This window comes from Cicer arietinum, chromosome 6, assembly GCF_000331145.2.
Source record: "Cicer arietinum cultivar CDC Frontier isolate Library 1 chromosome 6, Cicar.CDCFrontier_v2.0, whole genome shotgun sequence".
NCBI classification, from domain to species: Eukaryota; Viridiplantae; Streptophyta; class Magnoliopsida; order Fabales; family Fabaceae; genus Cicer; species Cicer arietinum.
In genome coordinates this window covers 17069995-17090507 of record NC_021165.2, presented here as the reverse complement: position 1 = coordinate 17090507, position 20513 = coordinate 17069995, and the positions used below count along the sequence as shown (strand labels likewise).

At 28.3% G+C, this 20513-nt stretch overlaps 3 protein-coding genes across 3 annotated transcripts; all 3 read left to right on the top strand.

The window, feature by feature from the left end:
• Positions 1–38: 38 nt before the first annotated feature.
• Positions 39–4482, top strand: LOC105851113 (L10-interacting MYB domain-containing protein-like). The gene is made up of 3 exons (XM_027335686.2): positions 39–798; positions 2639–3219; positions 3749–4482. The coding sequence occupies exons 2-3, from the start codon at positions 2896–2898 to the stop codon at positions 4328–4330; spliced, it is 906 nt and encodes a 301-aa protein (XP_027191487.1). The 5' UTR covers positions 39–798; positions 2639–2895; the 3' UTR covers positions 4331–4482.
• LOC140920645 (uncharacterized) lies at positions 4374–5615 on the top strand. The gene is made up of 5 exons (XM_073369446.1): positions 4374–4385; positions 4504–4674; positions 4758–5009; positions 5103–5334; positions 5422–5615. Exons 1-5 carry the CDS (start codon positions 4374–4376, stop codon positions 5613–5615), a joined length of 861 nt encoding a protein of 286 aa, XP_073225547.1.
• Positions 5616–7369: 1754 nt separating this feature from the next.
• On the top strand, positions 7370–10398 carry LOC101501715 (ferredoxin--nitrite reductase, chloroplastic). Its single transcript, XM_004505163.4, has 4 exons — positions 7370–7784; positions 8424–8778; positions 9106–9394; positions 9478–10398. The coding sequence occupies exons 1-4, from the start codon at positions 7421–7423 to the stop codon at positions 10216–10218; spliced, it is 1749 nt and encodes a 582-aa protein (XP_004505220.1). The 5' UTR covers positions 7370–7420; the 3' UTR covers positions 10219–10398.
• The last annotated feature ends 10115 nt before the right edge of the window (positions 10399–20513 follow it).

Genomic DNA, 20513 nt, shown 5'->3' with positions numbered 1-20513 from the left:
TCAAATGAAGAATGAAAATGAAAGAACAATGTGTTTTTGTGTGGAAGTATATTCTGGTCGATATAAAAACTGTTTTTTTTAGATGTGTAAGAAAAGTTTCGCCCTATATTTTTTTTAATAGAAATGCACGTACGAAACCCACTTGGGGCATGCATGACCTATGTCTGAAGACCATCCTATTAGGGGTAAGAACTTCATCATGGGAAAGGAAGAGTTTGGATGGAAGGGGAGCAGAGGGAAAGGATATAAAGGAAAAAAAGAGGATAGACTTGTCTTGTTTGCAAGTCAAAAACTCCTCGATTCGAGAACTTCCAAAAAAAAAACAAGTAAAAAGGATTTTATGTTATTTAGGGTCCGATTGATTTTAATTTCAAAAACTCTATTATAGTTTTTAAAAATAAAAAATAAAAAAATTTGTTTGAGTTACATATTTTTAAAAACTGATTTATAAAATTGTTTTTAATACTATAGTTTTTAAAATTAGAAAAGCAAAACATGTAAAGAGTGTTTTGCTTTTGATTTTTCCAATTTTAAGTTTTAAAAAGGAAAACACACGAAAAAATAATTTTTATTAATAGCATACTTGTAATTTTATTGAATTTATAAAATAAAAAAAATTGCCCATTTCACTGTAGACAGAAGCAGAAACGAGAAGCAGCCATGGAAACACTCGCGCATTGGAGCATAAACCCTAAATTTGCAATTCAAACTCTAGCTCGTGATTCAATCAAGTTCATCAACTTCATTCCCTCTTCTTGATCATTGTTGTGTTCTTCATTCTCTATGATAATTTCTTTGGTTAGTTTTTCTTTTCCTTTCTTTCGATTACGGTTTTTTTGAATTTGGGTTTTAAATTGAATTTTATTTTTTGAATTAAGTTGGTTTCATTTGTTGATTTCCTTGGTTTCCTTTGTGTTTTGAATCATGATCTTTTTGTAATCAATATTAGCATATATATGAGATCAATGAGTATAAATTTGGTGTTTATAAAGTCATCTTTTGTTTGTGTTTTTTTGTTTGTTTGTTTCATTTTTCTCTTTAATTCTTGTTTGAATGAAGAGTATGAATTCTTATTACATAATTTTTGCTGCAAATAATTTGTGACCACGAAATAAGACATCCACCGCCACTTTCTTTCCCGTTTTCAATTTAGAACATGCAACAGTTAGCATTACAGTACAACACAAGATCCAGCAAATCTAAACTTTAGGCAGATTATAAAAACTGGTTGTTATGCAAATGTTTGTATTTAATATAGAATATCCATGGTTTTTTCCATCAGTGTTTGATATTCTACCAAGTACAGCCTAATACACATTGATTGGAAAATATTATGAAATCAACATGTAAGAACTTAATATACATTACTGACACATTAGAATTCAACTGAGACACAAACAAACCATAATATATCAGAAATAATCAAACTGAATTAGTTAGACAAAACATTTGAGTGAATGACATTAAAATTTTGTACCTCAACTATGAAACTGTGGATGGTGCTGCCAATTTCAGCTATCAATTTCCCAGATAATGAATCATTAATGCATGCTAACATCGAACCCAAGCTACTGTTCTGTGGACTTCTCACAAATTTCTCAAAGGCAGAACATGCATCATCTGCAAAGCTGCATCCACAGTGAAAATAGAGTTTAATGACTTCAATCATAGTTGCTATAATTCAAACCAAAAATGTTTGATGTGCATCCACTTTTTAATACACATGTGACACATTTAATCGCGTACAATAACGTGATTAGTTCAGTTCACTAAATGATTAATTTATATCACATTAAAAATTTGATTAATTATGTAATTGATTTACTCACGTGTGAAGGAAATAATCAAAACCAGTTAAGAACCAGCACTGGCTTGTTAGGATCCAAAGGCATAGAATTAAGCTGAAATGAAATCAATCTAAAATATACGTTATAGCAAAATACTTAGGCAGAAGAAAAAACTTTGAAAATATGCACTATCTTACATTATAAATCCTGGACGCCAATACAGTAGCATTAGAACTGAATCAAAAACAGCAAAATGAGCAAACAATCAATTAAATCACATTAATTACTTATGAAAATCAACCAAATACAATAACTAATTAAACTTCTAGGTTCTAGTGGATTAATGGTTACCTAGTTCTGCAATCAATGTAACTAAGTTCACGGTTAGAACAACAATATGTGTTGTATGCCTAGACACATTGAGAGAGTTAAACCATCATTAAATTAAATTAAATTGAATGAAAAATATTAAAAATAGAATTCGCATAAACTGAGAGTAATTTAAAGTTTAATGTGTACGAAGTATGAGTGGCCTTGTTGAATGATTGTTCACTTCTGTCGATAAAACGACAAATGACACGCGAGTTTGTTCTGAGATCTTGAGTGGCGGAATTCAAACTCACACATATTTGTCGATTATAAGGAAGAAGAAGATATTGAATTTGTTTAGTTGTTCTCATTACCCTTCCAATGGCTTCAACAACTTCTTCTCCTATACCAACCACTGTAATTACATAAGACTTACTTGCCTTTGTCATATTAGTGTTGTTGTTATTGCTTAAACACATGGGGGTGTACAAACTAAACAAGTTGGGTAATATAGTGTTATGAGTTTCTTGTTTATTTTATAGGATCCTACAAAAATAACATCGATACATATTGTTTACTAAACAAGTTGGAGAATTAAAAAAAAACATGAAGAATTCAAGCTTTCGTTCGCAATTCCTTACGACTTCCTCCTCTTCCGCCACACATGATGCACCCATGTTGCGTCTGCAGCCGTTGTTGCGCTTGCCTCTGTTGCACAGGTAACCTAGCTACTTACCAAGTTATAGATTATGAATTTTTTTTTATCAACTCATTGATTGAGTGACTGAATTGTTTATAGATGGCAACTAATGTTGACAGTCTTGAATCAAAGTTTTGGCCTGACTTTGTAACTAAAACTTTTATTGATATTATGGTTGACGAAGTTACAAAAGAAAATATGCCAAATGGTGTATTTCATGCTAGAACATGGAACTCAATGACTATTAGGCTGAATTCTATAACTAATCGTTCCTTTAAAATGGATCAACTAAAGGCAAAAATGCGCCGGCTACGAGCCATGTATCGCAAGTTCTATTCACTTTTGCAGAACACTGGATTTGGGTGGAACGCAAAAACCAACACTGTTACTGCAAATGAAGAGGTCTGGCGAAATTATCTTCAGGTACTATTTAATAATCAATGCTCACTGATTTGATTATGTTTGTTCAATAATTATTACTATTTTCATTCCATAAGCAGTAAAAAGTAGAACAAATATTTGAATGGAAGGTTAATATGTTATTATGGCTGGTTTTGTGGTTGTTTTGGTGGGAAGTATGGTGCAAAGATGCATCCTGGTATGCATTTTTTCCTTAAGAATTTGCACGCAGCACATGGAGAATTGTAAGAGCTGGATGATGCCATTTTTATTTAACTTCCTGCCTTTCAAATACTATATTCATTCAGATCTTCACACTTCATCATAGGATGCAACCTTTTAACTAATTCTTTACATTGAAACTTCTTTTTCCACCAAGATAAAAAAATTCAAAGGTCATTTAATAGTTTTAAATTATGGATGCGTATTCATTTTCATTGTCTGAGAATTTTTATACTTTGAAGAATATTTTGATATTTTGTACTACTATTTTTATCCTTTTTTATATTTTTTAATTTTTCTCATAATTGATGACATGCTTGTACTGTTTCAGGTACATGAGAAAACTTCTCAATTTCAAAAGAAAGGATGTGACCATTATAAGTTATTGGAAATCCTATTCAACAAAAATAATGCTACTGGAGTACTTCACCATTCATCTACACAAGACCCACCAAATACTGATGAAGAAAATGAGCTTGATAATCAATACCTTAACATTGGAAGTGCAAGTCATGTACGTGTTGATGAAGATGATTCAGACGATGATATACAAGCAATGGAACGCGTCTCACGAAGTGGAAAACAAAAAGTACAAGTAATATCCAAAAAAGAGTCAACATCACAACAAATGGGACATGCGCTTGTAGCATGGGCTCAAGCATCTTTAGCGAGAGCAGAGAAGTATAGCAGGGATAAGAGTAAGGATAAGAGTAGGGATATGAGTGTGGAGGCTACCTCGCGTGTAACATTTGATTGTTCTATAACTAAGTGTGTGGCTGCTCTTGAAGAGATAGAAGACATTCCAGATGACATCTATAGAAGAACCCTAGAAAAGTTTAAGGATTCTGATTGGAAGGAAATGTTTATGGCAATGTCTAAAGAGAGGAAACGTGGATGGGTACTTAGACTCTAAGGATAACACGTTACTTGAATATGTGGTGATAGTGATTGGATATATGTTTCTCTTAGTACTTTGTTTATGATCTTTATGGTTGCGTACTTATTTCTATTTCCTGAACAATTGTATGCATTTTTTTTTATGAGTTGTTTTGAATTGTTTTGTTATGTTTTGAAATTGTATGACAGGTTGTAACCAGATTTGATGTTGATACAAGTGATGATTCTACTTCTGATGAAAGCGATGATGATTTTGTAGAATTTCTTATTAGTAATGTGATCTATGACTATCATCATAAATTCTTTAATAAAGGAAAGGTTCTAACATCATCATTATCTGGTCGTGAATTTGTTGCTGAAGTATTAAATGGATCTGAAACAAGTTGTTTTGATTTATTTCGGATGAAGAAGGAATGTTTTCTTAATTTTTGTAATGAATTAAGAGGGAAGATCTAAGTGACTCAAGAGATGTACTTGTCGAAGAGAAGGTTGCCACTTTTTTATTCATAATTGAGCATAATGTTCGTCATAGAGTCGCTTCAAACCGCTTTCAACATTCCACAGAAACAATCTCATGCAATTTCAAGGAAGTATTAAGGGCAGTGTGTCGATTGGGAAAAGAACTCATAAAACAAGAGTCCATAGAGTTGCCTGAAAGAATTAAGAATAATTCAAAATACTATCCTTGGTTCAAGGTATGTACATTATATTATCAAAATTATTTGAGTTCGGTTCAATTATCTTTATTATTTTGTTCTGATTCTATTTAATTTTGTTATGCTTTATAGAATTGCATAGGTGCAATAGATGATACACATATAAGTGCATGGGTTCCTGCAGAGAAACAAATTTCATGTAGAGGTAGAAAGACAACAATCACGCAAAATGTCATGTGTGCTTGTGATTTCAACATGATGTTTACATATGTATATTTTGAGTGGGAAGGAAGTGCACATGATTCAAAAGTTTTTTTGGATGCAATTTCAAATCCAAATGCAGGATTTCCTTGGCCACCTAGAGGTAAATCGTAATATCATAATAAAATTACAATATATCGATGAGTTAATGAATTTAACTAGTAGAGCTAACATATTTTTTTTTATGAAGGTTCATTTTATCTCGTTGATTCTGGTTATCCATGTACTAGAGGTTTGCTTCCTCCTTATAGGGGTGAAATATATCATGCCCAAGAATCTAGAGGCCAAGGTAGACAACCTAGGAGTCCCGAAGAGTTATTTAACTACAGACGCTCATCTCTACGGATGACAATTGAACGTTGTTTTGGGGGTGTTGAAAAATAGATTTCCCATTTTGAAGTTGATGCCTCCTTATAAACATTCCAGACAAAGACTTATAGTGATAGCTTGTTGTACTATTCAACATGTGGGAAGCAATGGATCCTATGGAACTTGAGAGGGTGAATGAAAGTTCAGGCATAGAAGGAACAAGCTCCAACGATAACTTAACTGGATTATCTTATGAAGGTGCGATTGAAATGACAATGAGTAGGAAAGTATTAGAGATATAATATGGGTACACCATCACAATTAGTTGGACAAATTACTATCTTTTAGATTTTATTATATACAATGTTGGTGGATATTTCTTAAATACTTGTGTTGTTTCGGCTTAATTTTTATGTTCTTGGTGGATAATATCTATGCTAAATTTTTATATACTTTTTTCTTCAATTGAATTTTAAAAATAGTGATCAAATAATATATTTTTATATAACAATTAAATTTGAAATTCTATTCACTTGAAATTAATCTTATTTTATAAAAAATTAAGGAAGTGAACAATAATGGACAAGTGTTTATTAAACTCTTTTAATAAAAATATATTTATTAATTATACTAAAATATATTACTTGTATTTAAATGTTATTAGTTGAATTTTTCTATCTTTTTACTTTTATTATTTAATATAAGAAAAACAGGTTTTGAAAATTATATTACCAAATAGTTTTTTTAATTCTCAATTTAAAATCTATTTTAAAAAATTAGATTATCAAATAGGTTTTCTCTTTTTCTCATCTCTAAAACTATTTTTAAAAACAAGTATCTCAAACAAATTTTTTCTTTAATTCTATTCTTTAAAACAATTTTTAAAATCAAATTTATACAACAATTTTTAAAAACTAAAATGCAAAAGTGTTTCAAATCAGTTTTTTTTTTTCTTTCTTTTTTTATAAAAAAAATTTAAATGAGTTAAATTTTAGAGTTTATTATCAAAGAGATCTTTATATCAATAAAAGTCGAATTCACGATCTTATAAAAATTTACTAGATTTTGACTCTTTGGTGGGTCCATTAATGTATGTCTACAACTTCAACCATTTGGATCGGCTATAGGACTAAATCATCTATTCCATTATTTATAACTGCAAAATTAACCTGTTAGATTTTACGACTTTCTAATCATGAAAGCTCTTAATAATAACTGCAAAAATTAACCGGTTAGATTTTACGACCTTCTAATGATGATAGCTCCTAATAATTGAACTAATTTCTCTTCCCATATGCTAGAGTGCATAAACACCGTAGACTAACTAATGTTATTTACAACTTTATTCAATTTAGATATACTGTGACAAACACAATTTAAAATAGTAAGTTAATTATTTTTTTATTAAAGATATGTTTGTGATAGAGATTGAGTCATACATTAAGAACCAAATAAACATGGCCCAGTTGTAAACATGACGTTTCAGTTTTGGTCTCTTTGGTAGTTCAATTTGTTGGCTATCCTATTTTATGTCTTCTTTTTATGATAATCTTTTGAAATTACACGTCATACTTTTCGCCACACAAACTCACACTTGCATGTTTAAAAAATAATTGAATGAATGAAAATTTAGTGTAGTCTTTTGACATTGACATTGACACGGCATGTGTCTCTTACAAATAGTTTAGGACAACTAGGAACAAACAGTCCTCTACTACAAACCAAAGTGACCCTTAGCTTCAACCAAAGGGTACCATGAAGTTGAGAAAGAACCTCTTGCATACTCCTAAGGTCCCAACTTCACTCTCCTCCTCTCATTCTTATCCTACAAAAATGTCCAAACTTCTCATACCAAACACACTCTCTTTTCCTTCTTTGCAATGTCTTCTTTCTCTGTTCGTTTCCTCACACCTCCATCTATCTCTCGTCCCAAAACATGGATATTATCAGCTGCAACTCCATCATTTGCTCCATCAGTTTCTTCACAAGTTGATGCAACAAGGTTGGAGCCTAGGGTTGAGGAAAAAGATGGTTACTGGGTTTTGAAGGAAGAGTACAGGGGAGGTATTAATCCTCAGGAAAAAGTTAAACTTCAGAAAGAACCCATGAAGCTTTTCATGGAAGGTGGGATTCATGATTTGGCTAATATGTCTCTTGAGGAAATTGAAAGCTCTAAGCTTACAAAAGATGATATTGATGTTAGACTCAAATGGCTTGGTCTTTTTCACAGGAGAAAACATCACTGTAAGCTTTATGTTGTTCATACTTTAATTGCACTTTGAAGTTCAATCAAACTCTGTTTTTGTTTATTAGTTTTTAAAATTTAAATAGTAGCTTTTGTAAAAAGTTACATCAGATCCTCGTGAATCTGCCAAAGTCACCGCTAATTCAAACATGCAATATACTCTTTTGTTTATTTATAGAGTGAGACTTCAATTTTATTCACAATATTGTAGGGTGTTTTAGTCAAGAGAATTAAATTGTTGAGAAAAGGATCCATAAAATTCTAATTTATTGGACATTAGTTACACATTACCCTCTAATTAGCATTTCGAATTTTACTTACAAATACGAGGATTAATGTAATATTCATTAGTACATTATCAAAGACTAATTTAATTTCAAGGACTAATTTGAAATATAACTCAAATGACATACCATTTAGTACTAGTTTGGATTCGCATTAAGATTTTGTTTCTCGCGTTCTGAGGCTGTTTGGACATATTTCTAAAGCTACAAAATACAAATAGTAGCTTGTGAATTGTCGCACACGTATCTAAACAGTGATTCCAAATGTGCACTTAGAATTTCAACAACATTCTAATCTATGTGAGATTAAAAAAACTATGAATTGTATTAATTTATTTTCATTCTGAAAACCAGATGGTAGATTTATGATGAGACTGAAACTTCCAAATGGGGTATCAACAAGTGAACAAACACGATACTTGGCGAGTGTCATAAGAAAGTATGGAAAAGATGGGTGTGCTGATGTTACAACAAGACAGAATTGGCAAATTAGAGGTGTAGTGTTACCTGATGTACCAGAAATTCTTAAGGGTCTTGCAGAGGTTGGGTTGACAAGTCTTCAGAGTGGCATGGACAATGTGAGAAACCCTGTTGGTAACCCTCTTGCTGGGTTTGATCCTGATGAGATTGTTGATACAAGACCTTACACCAACTTGTTGTCTCAATTCATCACTGCTAATTCACTTGGAAACCCAACCATTACAAACTTGTAAGTCTACACTTCTCATCTTTAAGTTTCACACATAATATCACATGAACATTTTATGTTTATAAACGAGTCTTCGAAGGTGTAGCACAATGGTATTGGTTGAGAAACTGAAGGAGTATTAAAGAAGGTTGTCCAGAGTTCAGTGCTTGATATTAACAAGTTTATCTGTCCCAATTAGTATTACTTGGTTACTACTAAAGTATACTTGCATTGCAAGCAATAGACTTTTATGTGTGACACGAGAACAAAATAGTAGATGGTTTTGTTACAGCTAAAGCATTATACTGACGGTGTATATCCTTTAAATTATTTTGATAAAATGTGCAGGCCAAGGAAGTGGAATGTATGTGTGGTGGGTTCTCATGATCTTTTTGAGCATCCACATATTAATGATCTTGCTTACATGCCTGCTAACAAGGAAGGTAGATTTGGATTCAACTTATTGGTGGGCGGTTTCTTTAGTCCCAAGAGATGTGCAGAAGCAGTTCCACTTGATGCATGGGTCTCTGCAGATGACGTTATCCCACTTTGTAAAGCTGTTCTTGAGACATATAGAGACCTTGGCACCAGAGGCAATAGACAGAAAACCAGAATGATGTGGTTGATTGATGAACTGGTAAGCTACCACTTCAATATTTTGATTAAAAAATGTACATAAATGAGATGCTTTACTTAGACAGAAATGTTTGTGAAATGCAGGGAATAGAAGTATTCAGATCAGAGGTGGAAAAAAGAATGCCAGAGAAGAAGCTTTCAAGAGCATCCCAAGAAGATCTTATTCAAAAAAAATGGGAAAGAAGAGACTACTTAGGTGTTCATCCACAAAAACAAGAGGGTTTAAGCTATGTTGGTATTCACATTCCAGTTGGTAGAATCCAAGCAGATGAGATGGACGAGCTAGCTCGTTTGGCCGACGAATATGGCACAGGGGAACTCCGGCTAACCGTGGAACAAAACATAATAATCACAAATGTAGAAAACTCAAAACTTAATGCATTGCTTCAAGAGCCTCTCTTGAAAGACAAATTCTCACCTTCACCTTCCATACTAATGAAAACCCTTGTGGCATGCACTGGTAACCAATTTTGTGGACAAGCTATAATTGAGACAAAAGCAAGGGCTTTGAAAGTGACTGAAGAAGTTGAGAGACAAGTGGCAGTGTTTAAACCAGTTAGAATGCACTGGACTGGTTGTCCTAACACTTGTGGACAAGTGCAAGTTGCTGATATTGGTTTTATGGGCTGCATGACTAGGGATGAAAATGGTAAGATTACTGAAGGGGTAGATATTTTCCTTGGTGGAAGAATTGGAAGTGATTCTCATCTAGCTGAGGTTTATAAGAAGGGTGTTCCTTGTAAGGACTTGGTGCCAATTGTGGCAGATATATTGGTAAAATATTTTGGTGCTGTCCAAAGGAATAGAGAAGAAGGGGATGATTAAAGTATATAGGTAGTTGGTGATTTTTGGTTGTTAATTCGATGTACTATATTTTGTTTACATAAAATTATTTAGTGTCCTGTCCAAAAATGAAACCACAAGTGATGGTTGAGATGCAGCATGCTAGTTATTATGCACTTGTACATTTGGATATGACATTATTCATTACTAGTTTCTCAGTTACACCTGTTGAATTTTTTTTATTTAAAAATTGTATGCTGTGTTTCATTATTATTTCATCTAAGACAAAAAAAAGAAAAAGTAGTAATTGTATATATCATGGTTCACATAACCAAATGTTATAAAGAATCATCAACAAAGTCTGGTCAAGCAAACGAGACTAATTTCCACAACCGCCAAATCATGGTTCTAGTTTCAATAGAGAGAGATATCTATATTTAGTATTCAATGATACCTCAAATATGAATAACTTTGATGAAGAGAATCTAAAATAAATAAAACTAGAAAAAAATTACAAAGCATTAATTGAATCTGTCTAGCTACGAACTTAGATATAATTGTCATGAGACTGGGTGAATATACCAAATTACCAATACCATTACAGATAAGGCGTTCTAAGTTCCTATCCAATCTCCCGGTGCCAGATGTACAAAATCAAGATAGCTGCTTTTATCTCATCATGTTTCTAAAAAAATCACACCTCCATCTTGAAGTATACTTCAAGATAATAAAAAAGGTAAATACTAACAAGTGTCTCAAGAGTATTTGTTAATAGTCTAAATATAAATAAAAAAATGTATTGAAATTTGTGTAATTCATATTTTGAAATTGTCAAAAGTGAATTTTTTTACTCAAAAGTTGTTATTTATTTCCTTATTGGAATCTTTAAGAGCACTTGTTAACACCTATAAAAAATGTGATTTTTTTCTAAAAGTATAACTTCGAAGGTGGATGTGCAATATAAAGTCCCCCAAAATCAATGCATCTTGAGTGCACGTTTGGATGACTTAGTTAGGCTCGACTTTGTTGAGTATGATGAATATGATGTGAATGCAGAAGATGAATATGTTCTCGTTTATAGTGTGAATCATGGATATATGTTGTGAATGTAGAAAATGAAGATGTGTCTAAAACTCTTTTTGTGGTAATTGAAATATCCATAAACACAAGAAAATAATGTCAACTGGTTTGATAGCATTGAAAAGGTTGCATATAATTTTTGTATTAATGATTTTGTCATAAATTATGGACTTCACATCTAATGTATCATGTTTCTCTTTGTAGAAATGTCTAGTTGCACCTTATTAATCAAGATGGACCGTCTATCTTGATCAAAATGAACCAAAAAGCTCGATGTGCTTTGCTTATATAAACTATTATTACAAATCATCTTCCTTTTACCTTTATTGACTATGAAAAAAAAAATCGAATATAAATGCATTATTTGAATCCTTATGCTGAAACGGTCTCTAAGAATGCCATTGTTTCAAATATTACCAACATATATAACAATCAGGAGGATAAACTTATGAAAATCATGAGTATGATTCCAAATAAAATTTATCTAACTTTAGATGGTTGGACAAAACCTACCGGTGAAAATCTATTTATAATATATTAAAATAAATCCCAATTCTAATAACACATATCACACTTATGTGTCACATCATAATATTTGTGTCACATTACTTATATCCATATGTGTCAACCATCATATGCCTCTACAATTCATCTCGCACCTTCTATTATTTCTCAATTTAACTTTTGTATATCACATATCATCATATACATAAGTTAAGAACTCACACAAAAGCTCCTCATGAAAATAATTCTACTATCTACTCAATCCAATCAACTTTGAGTGCTCCTTAATTTCTAACTTTGCATATACAGATTAGTTGGTAACAAAGTGGATCATATCTAATGGTATCTCCTAAAATTATTCTTTCGATTCCTTTTTAAACTTTGTTGAAGAGCACACTTTAGATATAAAGTTTTGTCACTTACACAATATTAAATCTTTCATGGTTTCTCAATCATCACTCAAGTATCAATAGGAAATGTGATATTGTGTAACCTCTTCGGTAACTTCCTCAGCTTGGTCAAAGCTTATGTTCATATCATTTTCTTTCTCCATTTAATTTTATCCTTCTTCTATTTTTCCTCTTTTTTATCTATGTTTTTTAGTTATAATCTAATATGATTTTTCAATTATCACCCCCAAATATCAATGAGAAATGTGAGATTGTGTAACCTTAGGTGACTTCGTCAACTGGATCAAAGCTTATGCTTAAGTAATTTTTTTTTCCCATTTAATTTTACCCATCTTGTATTTTCTTTTTATCTATGTCTTTTAGTTCTAATATAATATGGACAACTCAGTTTCTTTTGGATACAAATCATTTGGTTTTCTTTAACTAATATTCTTTTAGGTTTGTTCAACACTTTTGAATTTTTAAACCAAGATAATTTTTCTTAATTGAATTTTGGATCTTTTTTTAATTCCTTTATTCTTTTAGAATTTTAGTTCAACTATATATAATAGATTATTAGATATAAACAAGTACTACAATTTACTTTAATCAAGAGATTAAAATGTTAAATAACATAGCAAATTTGTTTTGCTAGCAGCTCCACCATAAGCACTAACTCAATGGCATATGGAAATATAATTTCACACAGTTTTGTTTACATTTCACACTAATAGTTCATTGAGACAATATTCTTTTGGCTTAATGCATATAAAAAAAATATTAAATAAATTTTGAAAAGTAGTGAGCACAAAATAACTCCTTAACAAAAATGAGGTGAAGAAAACATATATAAACCAAAAAAAACTTTCATACATATGATTAAAAAACTTAACAATAAAAAATATAACTATTATTAAAAACTTAATTTCATATATAGTTATTATTGGTAATTCATTATATATAAATACATCACAATTTTAAAATTATATTTTAATAATTAAAATATAACAACTATATTAAATGATCACAAAGTATATAATTAAAATATAATCATCACAACTTAATTTCATAACACTATGATTAAAAGTAACAATAAAAAAATATAACTCTTATAACAAACTTAATTTCATATTAAATTACTCTTGACAATTCATTACATATAAATACATTATAATATCTTAATTACATTTTAATAATTATAACGTAACAATCATCTTAAATAACTACAAATATATAAAAACATAATCATCACAATTTAAAAATCAATAATCAATTATAAACAGACAATCTTGATAGGTTTAAACTAAAATAAATAAATATTGAAACAAAAATATTTTAATAATAATTAGCAATATAATTGATAAAACATTAAAATAATTATAAATGCTTATTTAGACAATAAAAATAATCAATATTCAACTTTTATACATTTTTTTATTACTGCGTCGAAGCATATTTACCATGTACATAATACACAATTAAGAACTAGTCAATCTAATAGATGATTTTTGTGTTTTTTTTTTCTTTTAATAGTTATCCATAAATGTATTTATCATCAGCGTTGTTTCAAAACATTTTAAAATGTATAGGATAAAATGTTATAATTTTAATGATTTCTACATAACTTTTATACTTTTTTTTTAGTCAGATAAATTATATGCTTTAATAAAAATAGAGTCTAGTCTACGATTATTAATTATATAAATTTTCACTTAAATCATGGTTAATATTTAATATCTATGAGATATCAGTTAAATAGTAAAATTTTGCTATTGTAGACATTCAGCTCAAAACGGTTATAAAATGGTGATTAATTCCGATTTGATTAACAATAATTTTTGTATCTCTAAAAAAGTTATTAATTCTTTATGATTAAACGATTGCAAGAAATCATTTTTATCATATTATTTCAACAATAAAAGTACTTATTTAATTACAAACTTTATAATTTCTTCCATCTTATTTATTCTTCATAATCTTAATTATTTACAAAATTAATACATTAATAAATTATATATAATTTTAAAAATTTATAATTAATTAGGCACAAATTGTGGATAATAGTCTAATTATATTTGTTTAGCCGCTTGATGAAAAAACAAATGGAAACAAATAAAATAAAAGGGACATGTGGGTCTTCTGAGTGAGAGCTTTTTAGCCATAAGGGATTTTTGGCTCCCGACTATGTGGATGGTAGCCAAAACTTGTGGACATGCATAAATTGATAGTTCTAATTAGACTTGATATTTAAGGACGATATTAGTAATTGAGTCAATAATTAGTCAAAGTTGATCGGGGAGATGGACAACATAGCCCCACAAGAGGCACTTGTTTTTAGGGGTAGAAATAGGTTATACTAAGATACATTTTGTAAAATTTATTTAATAAAGAAAAATCAAAAGCATGCATAAACACTATTTGTTTTATATCATGGATTTTTTTGGATATAAATATGGCCATTTTAAAAATTCGATATGACCTATACATGTGCTTGAAAGTTTATTTTATATAATTAATTTCTTCAAATAAATAATATACCTTTAGATAAATTGAGGAGTTAATAAATTAATAATGTCAAATTTTATTTTAAATACTTAACTTGACATTTTAGATGATTTAACCTAAATTTTATACATATGACATCTATTAAATTCTATTTATAATAATATCTTTAAATATATTAAAAATTAATCTAAGTTAATATTCTTAAATTACATTAAATATTAGTCAATTAATTAATTGACACAAAATATATAATTTAATATAATAATAATAATTTATTTATATTTATTTATATTTATTTATATTTATTTATATTTATTTAAATATATGATCTAATAGATTTAAAAAAATTAAAAAAAATATTGCTCTAGTCCATTTAAAAAAATCTTATTTCGTTTGGGTCTAAATGACCATTGTCACTTTGTCAGCCTGAAATATTTCCACACCTACTCATAGTTTCAATATATGACCTCAAAGTTATATACCCAACTTTTTATAAGCAAAGGCCATCATCGCAAGACAGAAAAAAAATCAACGTAACAAAGAATCATCATGGTGAAGGGAGATTGAATGGCATGCAATCATGAGTAAGAAGATACGTGATTATTTGATAAAGATCAACGGTTCAAATTTTAAGTTTGTATCTTTTATATTAATAAAAATAATAAAATCTAATATATATCATAAAATCTTAATGAAACGATCTCAAATCTTGCAAGTGCTTAACCAAACGTGGAATGGTGGATGACACGGATATGCAGTAAATGCCAACAGCCATTCGCCGCATGTACCCAAAAATGGAATACCTCATTTATAACTTTATAGATTTTGTTTGTCTTCTTTGGTAAAAATCATAATGATCTATATTTGAAGCACCATCTTTTCTGTTTTATTCCCTTTTTTCTTTCTTTTCCGTAGCAACATAATTCACTATATTTTGTTCGATTATTATCATCTTTCCCTTTTCATCCTCTTTCCGTCTTATTTGACTTTCAACAACAGAAGATCTTAAAATAAAATCAATGTGCTCACCCTCCTATCCATAATTATCAAATTATACATACAGATTTAAACCGTTGTTAAAAGTGGTTCCACACTTGTTTGAGGAGGGGAAGCAAGGCTGCTACATCGTGCATTTCAATAAAGGAAGCATGCTCGACTTAGATAAATATTAGTAGTACTCCTACTATATCAATAAAAACAGAATAACTGTAATTCACATTCCCATCACCTCTAATAATAAAAATACAATTTTAATATAAAAAATTGAGTCACTTTAAAATAAAAAATAAAGTAAAAATAAATATAAACTTTTTAAAAAACTAAATTTAAAAAAACTAAACTTAAAATATCATAATTTTATAGGACTAAACATATCTAACCCAAAAAATGATCACACTCATTTTGTTATATTATAGAAATAAAATAAAAGATAGGGTCTCTTCATTGGAGAGGCTTTGTGCAGTTGAACCTGATAAATAAGACATTTATCGGTTCTAATAATTGAGTATCATATTTGTTGTCCTTCATTAATATCGTCCTCGAGAGAGAGTCTTACATATGCCACTAGTAATGTTATGTTCAATAATATTTTACTTAATACATATTTTACAAATTAAACTATTGAATTCAAAGTTTATATCATATATATAATTTTTAACATAAATTTAAAATAATTTGATATATTATCAAGGTGCTAAAATTAACATCGCAAATATTTTTATTATATACATAGCGTTAATCTTGATACAACTTAACAATATATAAATTAGTTTTATATTTATATAAAAATTTATATAAATTATTTATGTAGTATAATTTTTTTTATGAAAATAATAAGTCAGAGGATTATAAGAAGTTCTACTATCAACAAAAAGTAAAGAATCTAGTTGAGATCAAGCTCTAACATATTTAAAGAAAATGAATTATTATTTCTTAAAAATACAATAAAATCAACATATTTATTGGCATCACAGGCTGACAAGTTGCACAGTTGTCTTCTTGTCTTCTGTGAAGTAGAAAGTCTAAGAACATGTTTGATTTAATCAAAAATACATTGAAGGAATGGATACGGTATAATCTCTATCTGCATAACAGAGTGAACAATCAATGAATCAACCATAAATATAACATAAGTAAAAGACAACTCACGAGTAATATGAAAATCATACTTCAAGGCTCTGAGTTAGTTGTCAATGTATTGTTGGTGCCAATTTTAACATAAAAACACGTTGTCATCTTACCAAAGTCATCACAAATTATTCATCCAATTGTTGTATTCCTCTTTCTAGAAATATAAGATCCATCATTATTAATTTTAAGACATTAGGAAGTGGCTTCTCTCAATGTGAATTAATGGTTTTCCGTTCTGCATTAAGCACTTGAGTTTGCAATTTTCTCTTTGAATGACATGAGTATAATTACAAATAATAAAAGATAGGCTAAATTATATTTGTGGTCCTTTAACTTAATCTCAGGTAACGTTTTAGTCCTTTATCTTTTTTTTTTTTCCGATTTAGTCCTTTATTCCTAATAATATCAAATAAAGTATAAAAATATGAGTTTATTTGAAGATTTGCGTTACGAATTTGATAAAATTTGTATTATATTGAAGAATATAATTAATTTTATGAGTTTTGATTAAATTTTTTTTTTGAATTTTTGTATAAAAAAGGATAACATTGTTGAAATTTTAAAACATAAAATATCAAATTGTCACTTAAAATTAAAATAAAGGACCAAGTCGGGAAAAAAAAAAGATAAAGGACTAAAACGTTACCTGAGATTAAGTTAAAGGACCACAAATGTAATTTAGCCTAAAAGATAATCTAATAATCAATTTTATAATATATTTTAACCGGAATAACATTAACAAAATGTTATTCACGTGTAATTTAATTAAATCTCTTTGCATATATATCTTTTATCATTACAAAATTTTATATAAATTTAAAATTTGTAGATATTTTATTTAGCAATAAATATTTATTTATATTTACAAAAAATTATTTTACGTTAATTTAAAATTATTTAAAGAAGTATCAAATATTTTTAAAATTTTGTAAAATGACCTACATAATCAGAATTTTTTTTGAACCGTTAAATTAATGAAATTTATCGTTTATATTAAGTTATTAAATGAAATAACTAATCATATAATTACTCATGAAATTAACATTTACTCACTCATATAATTATATATATATATATAACAGAAAGATAAACCATTAAAAATAAAATTAAAAACAAATTTTAAATGAAAAATATTACTTTTTTGTAATTCTAAAATAGGAACTACATGATTTCAAAAAAAATTTACTACATAAATTCTTAACAAACTTGTTAGCATTCCCGTATTTTTTGTCCTCTTTGGATGCGGCTCGTGGATTAGCTCAGCTATTGCAAACGTGGAGGATGAATGTTGCTGTAGTAGTTTGATAATATCCAAGGTCTCTTTAATTATTATCCATATCTTTTTTGAAAGAGATGATTCATTGGGCTCCTATTTTTCTTACAAAATGATATTGACTCAATATTTTAGACAGTATTCTTCTTAAGATTATATTTTGACACAATACAGCTACAATATATATTATTCACTATATTTATCTGGTAAACAATACTTTTTATTTACAATATTTTTTCTTTAAAAAAATAATTTTTTTATCAATAAAAAAATATTTATGTACCATATATGTTTATATCATTAACTATTTGTAATACTTTATTTAATCAATAAAATATAAATGATTAACCACTTATTTAACATATATATTATAAATAACTAAAATATATGATATTAATTACTTTAGAATACTGCATTATAGTGATTAATGTCTTATATTTTAATAGTTAAAAATATATATATATATATATATTTAATAAATGATTATAACATATTTTTTTTAGTGATTAATAAAGCATTTTAATTGATTACGACACAAATTTGTTTTTGTATTATAATAGTGTTGTTATTATTTTTTTGAAATAAAAATTGTTTTTCAATTTTTTAAATAATTTTTTTTTTCTTAAAAAGTGAACAGTACCATATGTATACAATGTTTATGTCACTTGTTGTGTTTGAATAACACAATTGATTTTTCTTTCCTTTTATCACACTTGGATAAAATGTATTTTTAGTTTATTCCGTGTCGAAGTGTTATAATTACTTTTCTTCTTCTTAGAGACAATAATAGCGTTCTTTGTGAAAGTTGACAAAAGAATGTTGAGTTTTCGTTGAAATTGAAAAAATTAAAATAATTTCACATTACTTTAACATATATATATATATTTTGACTTTAATTTTTTATTATAAATTGCACCAATTAAAAATATTTTAAGTTATATCAGATTATTTTCTTTCTCTTTTATTTTAGAGTTTTTTTAAAGTAGTTGCATATTTTATTTGGAAAGTAATTATATTGATGTTGTAAGTTTTTTAAAGAAGTTATGTGTTGTAATAATTTTTATATTGTAGTATTCTCGTAAAAATTTCTACCTTGTTTCTTGTGTTTAATTATGTTTTTTAGATTTTTCTACTTGTTTATTTATTTATTTATTTTCCCAACAAGAAATACATCATGATCGACAATGTGCAACATTCCAATCCATAAAGCAACGGTACCTAATAACTAGCATAACTTGAGGCGCCATCTAATCATACTAAATATATTCCTCCTTACATACCACTTCCTTTTGTTTCATCTCATAAGAGTACATATATTTTCTTTTTAATTTATTTAAGAATTATCATAAATATCTTCGTTGTTACAAAGATATTAACCACTATTTTAATTGGAGTCTTTTCCCCTGCTTAAAATATCCCCACCAATTTTTTTCTTCTATAAACTAAAATAGGTAAAAATAAAAGAAAATAATAAAAGTCTGAATGACATAGACCTAACTAAAACAAAAAATTCCCACCTATTATAAGTAAGGATGACTATATTTATTATAAACTAATTATAATATATAGATAGATAGATGTGACTGTCTTGCTTTTACTAGTTAATTGGAACTCGACCAAAAACTTTTTGGGAAGCTGCATTGCCAATTGACGACTCAGAAACATAATTCGATTTAAAAGCTAATGCTCTCCCTAAAGCTGTTTTTAGGAAAATGATATCCCCAAGTTGTTGGTATGCAATTAGAAAGAGAGGGGATTATATATGTGTCTTAGGTTGATGCTTAAAGGGGGGAAAATTGTGTATTCTTTTTTCCGCATATTTGATCAACAAGTAGGAGTTAATCCAAATTGATCCAAAACAAATCATAAATTCATTCAAAAAAATTTAAAATTGTATATAATTAAATATTTTTTATGTCATTTTAGAAAAATTGTATTAAATTTTGGAATCATTTTTCAACATCAAACTACACTGCAATTATAAATTTTAATTTTTTTGTTTTGATTTTTTATGAATATGATGTATTGCATTCATATATTATTTGTTGATATTTTTTTATTAATACTTATTAGTTTAAACTAATATATTTTGTTGCTATTTGTATTTCAAATACAGGCAATCATTGTTATTTTGTTAATCATTGTTATTTTATTATAGGCTAAACTACATCCGTGGTCCCTTAACTTAATTTCAGGTAACGTTTTAGTCCTTTATCTTTTTTTTTTTTGACTTAGTCCTTTATTTTAATTTTAAATGACAATTTGATATTTTATGTTTTAAAATTTCAACAACGTTATCCTTTTCTAAACAAAAATTCAAAAAAAAATTCAATCAAAACTCACAAATTTCATCAAATCTGTAATGCAAATCTTCAAATAAACTCATATTTTCATACTTTATTTGATATTATTAGGAATAAAGGACTAAATCAAGAAGAAAAAAAAAAAGATAAAGG

What these genes read in the sequence shown, in the direction of transcription:
- LOC105851113 (XM_027335686.2), top strand. Translation starts at nt 2,896, where the DNA reads ATGGCAACTAATGTTGACAGTCTTGAATCAAAGTTTTGGCCTGACTTT. An exon ending in TCTGGCGAAATTATCTTCAG is followed by an intron (nt 3,220 to 3,748) that starts GTACTATTTAAT and finishes GTACTGTTTCAG; the next exon opens with GTACATGAGAAAACTTCTCA.
- LOC140920645 (XM_073369446.1), top strand. An exon ending in AATACTATCCTTGGTTCAAG is followed by an intron (nt 5,010 to 5,102) that starts GTATGTACATTA and finishes TATGCTTTATAG; the next exon opens with AATTGCATAGGTGCAATAGA. An exon ending in ATTTCCTTGGCCACCTAGAG is followed by an intron (nt 5,335 to 5,421) that starts GTAAATCGTAAT and finishes TTTTTTATGAAG; the next exon opens with GTTCATTTTATCTCGTTGAT.
- LOC101501715 (XM_004505163.4), top strand. Translation starts at nt 7,421, where the DNA reads ATGTCTTCTTTCTCTGTTCGTTTCCTCACACCTCCATCTATCTCTCGT. An exon ending in AACCCAACCATTACAAACTT is followed by an intron (nt 8,779 to 9,105) that starts GTAAGTCTACAC and finishes TAAAATGTGCAG; the next exon opens with GCCAAGGAAGTGGAATGTAT. An exon ending in TGTGGTTGATTGATGAACTG is followed by an intron (nt 9,395 to 9,477) that starts GTAAGCTACCAC and finishes TGTGAAATGCAG; the next exon opens with GGAATAGAAGTATTCAGATC.